This window comes from Natrix helvetica, assembly GCF_964273705.1.
Source record: "Natrix helvetica genome assembly, chromosome: 1".
Classification (NCBI taxonomy): domain Eukaryota; kingdom Metazoa; phylum Chordata; class Lepidosauria; order Squamata; family Natricidae; genus Natrix; species Natrix helvetica.
The window spans coordinates 116,666,378-116,675,774 of record NC_138548.1 but is presented as its reverse complement, the minus strand read 5'-3'; the positions used below and the strand labels follow the sequence as shown (position 1 = coordinate 116,675,774).

The following is a 9,397-nucleotide window of genomic DNA, read 5'->3' as shown; positions in this document are numbered from 1 at the left end:
TTATATAAAGAGATATAGACATCAACAACAGGTAAGGAACTAAGGTAAGGGCTCTAAGGAAGATTTGAGGGCTTGCTCCTAAGTAATCTAACATCTAAGATTACTTAGATTACCACCAATACCAAACCATTAGAACTATTCAATGGTGATTGACCTTGTAGTCTATATTAACTAAAAAAGCTCAGCTGGCAAATGTTCTTATTCTGGCAACCAACTAGGCTAATAATGCCTTTTAGATATTTCTGACTTGTCTCAGCCTCATTTAGCAAATATTATTGTAAATTGGGGAAGTTTTCTGGTGTATAGGTTAACTGTGTGACCTTTTAAAACACTATTAAGAAGAAAATACCACCAAGTTCAATGGGGATCTATTCCTGGTTGATAAATTTTATTATTGAGCTTAAGTTACACCTTTGTTTAAAAAAAAACAAGAACAAAATAAACCCTCCCATTGGTTTTCTGCATATCCCAGGTTGATCAAATTCCATTAACTATTCATTTCAAGATCGCTTGTCCTGGGATCTTACTATAGATAATACATAAATGGTACCAAATAATAATAATAATAGATGAGCTTAAAAAAACCTGTTTTAGCTAATATACTGTATCTTGATAGTAATCCCAAAACTAGAAACATATTAGCAAATAATTTGAAAGAAACAAGACTATCTTTATAAATAAAAATCAGTTTCCAGAAGCATTATAATATATATTTTTTAATTATGCTACCTTTTCTACCTGCTTTCTTTGAGTTCTGCATGTCTGCTTATGTGTGCAGACCCAGCAGAATATACAGAAAGCTAGGGAGGATAGAGCCTCAAAAAAGAGACGTGTGAGACAGGGCAGAGCGAGAACAATTCAGAGTTTATGAAGGACACCAAGGATGAATATCTGCAGGACTTTCTGAGAAAGGAGTCCCAGGTTTCTTTAATGCTTTACTGTAGTGAACCAGGAGATCCAGATCAGAAGCAGGTAGAGGTATTGCATTGTGCAGTGCTTGAGTTGTATCCAACTCTTGTTCCCTCTTCACTTTTTGTCCTCAACATCCTCTGGGAAGAGTCTGTAAGCCAAATAGTCCATGGACTCCTGAGCCAGCTTGGAAAGGTGAAGGACCCCCGTAATCATCAAAGCAATGAGCACCAATGGCAGCACCACACTCCACATTGTGGCGAGGATGTTGTAGCATTTGGCTTTGGAACTATAGCGATGAGCAGCTTCCAGATCCCCAGTCACCTTCTGATCCCGAGTCTTCAAGGGGAAAAAAAAAGAGTAATATTTGAGAATTAAGTAATTTATTAATTTATTAAATTTATAGACCGCCCCCTCTCCCCAAAGGGACTCGGGGCGGTGTACAGACCACAATAAAACAATATGCAAACTTAGATAATTATAAATACCCATTAAAACAAATTATATGATAGGCTGTACAGTTATAGTTAAAAATTAAAACAACCTAAAAAATCTATCCCTAAACATTTAAAATTTAAAATATAGGCTAGAGGGACACAAAAGCTACAGTTAGGCCAGGCCAGCTAAGTTAAACAGGTGGGTCTTAAGTTTTTTACGGAAGGAGCGGAGATCGGTCGTTATTCTAATGTCGGGGGGGGGGGAGGTCATTGTTTGTTCAACACCTCGTTGTTCAACACCTCGTTGTTGAACACCTGTTTGTTCAACACCTCGTTGTTGAATACATATAGTTTATATAAACCACTTTGCTGTTGTGCTTAATGTTTGTGCTCTTCCCCTGCTTTCCAAAGTACAAATGGCACAGTTTAGGGGAAGAACAGTGGTGGCGGTGGGGGAAGAATCCATATGTTAACAATTCTGATTAGTGACATGCTGCTACATTTCATATATCTCAGTTCAATGCCACCTAACTTGTGGAAGGCTAATCTAATGCAGAGATCCCAAAGAGGCAGCAGGAGAAATCAATTCATGTCCTTAATCTTGGTAGACCAGTGGTTAAACATTCTTTAATTTTAACCATAATAGGAACACAGCATGTCTTCCTTCCAGGGAAAACCACATGAAATAGTAATTGTTCCTAGAATTTGCCTACACACTCTAAACAGTTCCTAGAGGTTTTTTTTCCCGTCTGTGCCTTCACTGATTCCAATTGCTTGTATATCACTAGCTCTGCTATCATTCTATGTTGTTTTTCATCTCACATTTTCACAAAGCACAAAATGTAACCTCTTAAACATAATAAACAAATGCACCATTTATTCATCATCAGATGGCAAAGATACTGATGCAAAAGTTGTCTCACAAATTCTCTGCTGATTCTTGCTCATGCCATCATGTAATCCTCTCTAGCAAATGAGCCTAAACCAGTTTCATTGCAAAGAACACCTCCCAAAATAACTAACATAAATAAGGATTGATCTCATTGTAGCTTAGTCTTTTCTACATCAACATGTTTCTCTCCTTGTTCTACCTCCTCTCCTTATTTTCCTCTAATGCCTTTAGTAGTCCGTCACATAAATACTGTAGGTAGTTTCTCCCATCTTTGAGATCAACCTGTCCTGTGTAGCAAACACTAATCCTTTTTTGGAATGTTTACCTACCACTCACACCCCAGTCACTTAATGGCTTGACTTTTGCAACACATTCTACATGGTGCTGCCCTTAAACTTTAGAAGCTTCAACTGGTCTTAAATGCAATGGTGCTGGCAGTGATGGGCATGCCTCAATATACCCACATGACTGTGAGCTGAACTGGGTGTCAGTTTGTTTCCAAGTGTGATTCAAAATGCTGGTTATCACATATAAAGCCTTACATCTCATTAGGCCAGGTTACTTGAGGGACCACCTATCTTCTCTGTTCCCACCTGCCTGGTATAAACTAAAAGAGTTGGTAGAGTCTATACCCCTACAATTAAACAGTGCAATTTAACAATTTAATGAGCACCTAAATACATGATGGAGCTCTATGAAACTCAAACGTTTCACAGAAGCTACAAAGATTCCATAGCACAACATCATGGCTAACATTTGGGAAATGTTCTCTTCCAAAAGCTCCCCAGGGACCATCCCATGTAAACAGTCAAACCACAATGTAACTCTCAATATATAATAATATCAAAAAGATCTCCTACCTTGACAGAATAGGCAAGAGCTACAAAGCCCAGGCAGCAGATATTCATATAGAGGGTGTTGAAGACTGACCAAATCATATAGTCCTGGGGGACCACAGGAGGCCTGACGGTGATGATGGTGGGAGAAGGCTCCTTCTCGTGGGATGTCATGGGCAAGCAGGTTTTGCAAAACTGGAGAGAAAGAAAGAGGAAATGCAGTTTCCCAGCAAAGATTAGTCTGTGAGGGAGCCAGATCAGGGAAGCCCTTTATATAGTTCCTGGCTAAGGCACATTTTCATCTCCGTCTATTTATATAGCAAAGAAATTACAGCTCTAGTTTGACTGTGGTTATCAGAAATGCCTTGCTAGGGCTAAAAGAAATATTTGGTTTTCATGCCTTTTCTCTCTCACTTGGGCAAGGAATGCTTTTTTATATAGCACTGTGGTTGTTACTGCACAACTCTCCACCATGAAGACTAATTCAGGCACGTGGCACAAAGGCAAAAGATGGAAAGGTTAAACAGTGCCCCCCTTCTCACTTCAGGGTCTTTCTGTGAATGACAGAGCAACATACAGAAAGGGATTTTGAAGTCGTTTGCATTGACTCTTCTTGTTCTTCTAACCATCGTGTCTTTTCTTGCCCCATTGCTTATTTCCTAGGGTTTAGAGCAGTGTTTCTCAAACTTGGCGACTTTAAGTCCTGTGGACTTCAACTCCCAGAATTCCCCAGCCAGCATAGCTGGCTGGGGAATTCTGGGAGTTGAAGTCCACAGGACTTAAAGTCGCCAAGTTTGAGAAACACTGGTTTAGAGTTTTGCCCACAAACACTTTGCAAAAGTGGCCCCAAATCTCTGTGAACCTGTAATGTTTACCTAAGATTGGCAACTTGAGCTGACAGTTGTGTTGCAGTAAAACCAAATTTGCACACACCTGAAAGAGATCCTCAGTTATCCAGGCCATGGTTGTCCCAAATTTGCTTTTTCAGGAGGCAATTGGACTTTTTTGTTTTTTTCTTTTGAAGATGTTTCGCTTCTCATCCAGGAAGCTTCTTCAACTCTGACAGGATAGTGGGGAATGGAAGGATTTATATTCCTTGCAGACAGCTGGTCATTTGCATCCTTTTAGAGGGGCACTGAAACATTTTGGAGCTTTACCTGTGTCACTCAGGGTCACCCGGAGCAGTGGTCCTGGTTCCAGTAGTCTGCAATTTTTCGTTGGAAATCCATTCCTACTCCCACACCATTCAAAGGGCATTCATCCCAAATTGTATAGTAGGATGCAAACATCCAGCTGTCTGCAAGGAATGTAAATCCTTCCATTCCCCACTATCCTGTCAAAGCTGAAGAAGTTCCTTGGATGAGAAGCGAAATGTCTTCAAAAGAAAAAACAATAAAGTCCAGTTGCCTCCTGAAAGAAAAAAAAAAATCCTGTGGGACAAAATTGCACACCTTCTCACATACAAAAGTGATTTCATTTGATTTATTCCTAAGATTGTTCACATAAGGTTAAAAGCAGCCCCATGTCCTATCCCAGAACCTGCAGAAAGAGACAGGCCTATATGTCTCCCTAAATGCTAGCAAGTTGGAGCCATATCTCAGGACACAGGGAAGACAACTATTCCATAAGGTAGGTGCAGTGACAGGAAAGGCACAACTCCTGGCTCATACAGGATGATGGTGCTTATCTTGATGATATCCAGAGCATGGTAACGGTTAACTCGGTCCAGCTGATAGGATGAGCTGAAATAAGTTCCAGAGAGCTTGCAAGCAACCTGTTTTCCCATTGGACGGAAGGAAGTCTTGCCTCATTCCTCTCCCTGGTTTTTGAATTTCAGTACCTAAGTAGGTCCTTTTAAGAGGAAAGCTGACTTGCCAGCCTTGCAATTCCCACTGAGTAACCCAGGAGAGAAGCAGGCTGAAAGAAATCTGATTATTTCTCCTCAACACTCTTACACTGGTTTCCAGTTTCTGCAGTCTAAATGTATGTGTTTTGGTAAAAGTTTCTTGCTCTATTTATGGCTAGAAGCACAGGGCAAGTTTTCATGTCACCTTCACAGTTCCCAAAGGGATTTTTAATATAGGAAGCGTGATCTCTTGGTAGCTGGACAATTTTACTCTTGCAAATGACACTTTATTTAGTTTGAACATGATCAGACAAATGCATACAATAAGTATTGGGAATATGAATGGAATTAGTAGTTTATTTTTTCTTTCTTTCAGAGTGGGTAAGTCTTGTTGCTTAAGATTAGCATTGAATCAGGTAGTAAAGAAACTATGTTTTGGCAAACTGTTTCTGGCCAATGAGAGGGAGAACCTCCATTTGCTCATTCCAGCCTTTGTATTTTGAAGATTGCAGGTCCACTATAAATTGCCTTGGAGGGATTGGAGAATGGATATCAAGTCCTGTGGACATATAACTGTTGAATATAGATTGTATAATGTAGACAAGATGGAGGGCCAACCCAAACATTACTCATTTTCTGGTTCCAAGGCTATGCCACTCCCAGAGACCAACTTCTTTTCCAGAACCTATGCACTGGCTGAAGTCTAAGGTTCATCTCTGGACTTCCCATAGAAAAGGGACCAAGGTGAGAAGCCAGTTAGCTTTTAACTTTCCTACAAAGAAGAATGGTCAAGTACAAAAATGGTGGTCTTCCTCCCTGATGAGGAAACATCGGCCTGTCCTTCCCTCTGACTACGGTAATCCCCAGCTCTCTTAGCTATAGTTTGTTCAAGGGAGAATATATACCTCAAGCTACCCCAAAATTGGAATCATGGGGGGGATCTTAAAAGCAAGCCTTTTTAAATTCAGAAAAAGAAGGCAGTAGTGTCCAGGAGAGATGCCACAAAAGATAAGATGGGTGACATGTCTTCATGATGCAAGCTCATCCCCTCCCCTTTCTTTAGTATGTATTGTATTGAGCAGCATAGCAATGGTTCATCATTTTATAATAATACTTTAGAAGATATTTTAATAGAATCTTTGCTTTGTAGATCTTGCATGTTAGGTGTTGGTTATTAATCACCCTTGAAAAATGAACAAGTTGCCTGAAAAAAATTTAAAGCAGGAAAAAAGTCAGTTGAGAGATCACATAAAATTGGAAAGGAGACACATAATTAGTATTGAAAACTATTGCATTTATTTGATTTTGGAATAAGATTAAATTGTGGGAAAGACCCTCCAAAACCATGTTGATGTAAAGCACAAGGAAGAAGATTGTGAGTGTTGTGGTCCAGCAGGATCCGTTTGAGCTGCTGACAGACTTGGATAGAGAGGAACCATATGAGTCTACCCTGGACAATGTGGAGGACCCTGTGCAGGGTTCAGATTCAGAGCAGGGACCAGAGAGGCTGGTTGGCCACCAGGAGGCGCCTGAGGCATGGAGCAGTGGGGAGGTTCAAAGGCAGTTTGTCCCTGATGCTAGATTGAGAAGGGCTAAGAAACGGAAGCAGCAGCTAGGTAGGCAGACTCACAGAAGATGATTAAGCACAGGTGGTTGTGGATTGGCCCCTCCCAAGAGAGCTTATAGGTGAGGCATTGGGAGAGGACATTTGCAGGAAACAACCATTCGAATTAGTAGCTAAGAAAATCTTTGTATTCTAGCTGTGTCTGCTCGTTAGGGACTATCTGCGGTGCTTCCTTCGACTTATCTGGGTTGTTTTCTTGAACGTGAGTTGTCTGGGCCCTCAGCCAAAGGATTTGTTATCTCAGTGATTAAACAGTGGCAAACAGCCAAGCCTGTGTTCTGGTTTATTCACAGGCGTGGAGAGGGGGGTCAGAACACAGAGATACGGCAGCTCTCTTATCAAGGTGATCTAGGGATAAAGTCCACAACCAATAGAAAATATTTGGGAGAGGCTCAGACAGGCCGCTTTCCTAATGGACAGGAGTATAAGAGAGGAAAGATACAGCACATTCAGACTTGCAAGTTTCTCTTCTTATAGACAAAAATGGTTTTAGCCTTCCTGTGGAATTGATTTTCTGTCCTAGTCTACCTAATGGGGATAACATTCATTATATGGATTATCTAAAGCTAAAACAAGCAAACATTCCAGATTTTGTTCCATCCACTTCCTAATCATCCTGGAAAAAGCTCAGCTTAACTTTGAGAATACATTTTCTGTTTTATGCACATCCTAATTAAAATCCTTTGGTTATTCAAAGCAATGGTACAAATGATCCCCTCCCTTTGGAACATCATCCCCACAGAGATTACATTGACCCAAATGTTGACACTCTTTCACAAGGATCTGAAGACCAGGCTATGGCAATGGGCTTGGGGAATCCAGAGTGAGGAGGAGCCCATTAAGGGACTCATCTGATTGCTTGTTGTCACAAGGGGTAGGGATGGGATGTATTGTTTTTTATTCTTTTTATTGGGGTTTTTTAAATTGTTTGTAAGCCTCTCAGATTCAGGGCGTGAGTAGGCAGTAAATCTTCTAAATAAATAAATGCTCCCCTCCCCACACAAGACAATGACCTCAAAAACAAATAGGTTTGGTTTCCACAGTGCATGGGTAATAGCTTCCTATGTATTCCAAGAAATTAGTTCAAGAAGGAAGCAATAATCATGAACTGAGAATAATACATGAATGTATTAAACTGTATGGACACTTACTGTATAGTACTTCCTTTGGCTCATCTTTGTTGCTGAACATGCCCACTTGAGGGCAGATGTATACCAGCAGATGAAAGGAACAGAAGCTATGGCTTCCGGAAGTATTAATACACTGAAAACATTATTCCCATCTAATGCCTGATTTCTCTTACATGCTTATAAAAAGAGAGGCTATAAAGCCCTTTCCAAGCTATAGAACCTATGTAATAGCAAAACTCAGCCTTGAGGAATAAGCTAGGATTGCAATCCAAACCATCCCCCTCATTAAGCTGACGTATGGGACAATTTTCATCTAACATCCAACTTTTCCTTCTTGGGGTGGGCTTGCAGCTCCCAAGGGTTCTGGAAGCAGCTCATTGGAGTCCGGATAGGATATGGTATTACATTGATTGCATTTGTGGATGATCTCTGTTATGCCAGCTGCACTAGCTCCCAGTAGATGTCTGCATGCAAGTCAAGATGCTTGTTGCCATTTTTAAAGCCTGACATGCATGGAATCAATATTTGCAGGACTGGCTGTGTCTCTTCCTAATAGTTTCTGCTCGTTCCACCAAATCAGGCAGAGTGGGCATGCCCTGGGTCTCATAGGTGATGCAGGGTCACCTTGTTGGCCCTAGGAAAAGAGCTTTCTCTAGCATGGTACCTGTCTTGTGGAATAGCCTCCCCACTGAAATATGGACAGCCTTATCCTGTTGCCCTTCCAGATATCCACAGACACTGGTGACAAAATTTAAAAGGGGATGGGGGAGAAAGGCAGGAGTTATGTGAGAGATTAATGCTGAGTTTTTGTTAGGGGCATTCATGATTTGTAAACATGGGATTTTTTTAAAAAAAAGAATTCTTGCTCATTTCCCAGGGTTCTTTTGGTAGATCGGCAACTACAGGAACTTGTTAAATAAACACAACAGGTGTCATTCTAATTCCCATTTGTTTTAATCCATTGTATTTATTTATTTGTAAAATTTATTTACCCATCTTACCACAGGGTAACTCTGGATGGCTTATAATCTTAAAGGTAAAAACTATACAAAACCTAAAAGACATAAATACTGTCGAGATCCAAATACTGAGCTCCAATTAAAAGATGGGGAGGGTGTAGAATAAGGGGGGGAGGGAGGGATCTGTTGATAATGTATCAGCCCTCCCCAAGCCAACTGGCAGAACCATATCTTTAGGCTCTTATGGAAGCTCACTAGGGTTGGAGTCAACCTCACTCAGGGAGGGGCAAGATGTCCAGAGGGCAGGTCCAACATCAGAGAAGGCCCTTTTCCTTGAACTCACCAGCTGGAATACCTTGGCTGATGGGATCCATAGCATGCTTCCTCTGCCAGTGGGATGAGACAGTGCCTCAAGTAGCCTGCACCCAACCATGCCAGTTCTAAGTTTGGTTCTCACCTCACTTCAAACTGAGGAAAAGAGTTATGAACACTTGAAATCAAAGCTATTCACAATTCAGGGAAGGTATATGCAGTAAATGTATAAAAGGAGATTACAACAATTAAGCCCATTGTGGCTTAATTCAGAGGCTTATATCAGAGAAGGAAGACAAAAATAAATTCAGAGGCTCAACTAACTATATAGAATTTAAGATGGAGTGCATTATAAACTCACAAAAGTCTCTATTTTGCCACCACTCCTGTTAAAGAATTTTCTAAAACCTGATTAAGAGGCGCAGCACTGTGGTAATAACAGAAATCTGTCA

At 40.7% G+C, this 9,397-nt stretch overlaps 1 protein-coding gene across 1 annotated transcript; it reads right to left on the bottom strand.

Moving 5' to 3' along the window:
* Positions 1 to 369: 369 nt before the first annotated feature.
* IFITM5 (interferon induced transmembrane protein 5) lies at positions 370 to 9,265 on the bottom strand. The gene is made up of 3 exons (XM_081937364.1): positions 8,977 to 9,265; positions 3,099 to 3,269; positions 370 to 1,248 (listed from the first exon to the last, which is right to left on the bottom strand). The coding sequence occupies exons 1-3, from the start codon at positions 9,064 to 9,066 to the stop codon at positions 1,027 to 1,029; spliced, it is 483 nt and encodes a 160-aa protein (XP_081793490.1). The 5' UTR covers positions 9,067 to 9,265; the 3' UTR covers positions 370 to 1,026.
* Positions 9,266 to 9,397: the final 132 nt, after the last annotated feature.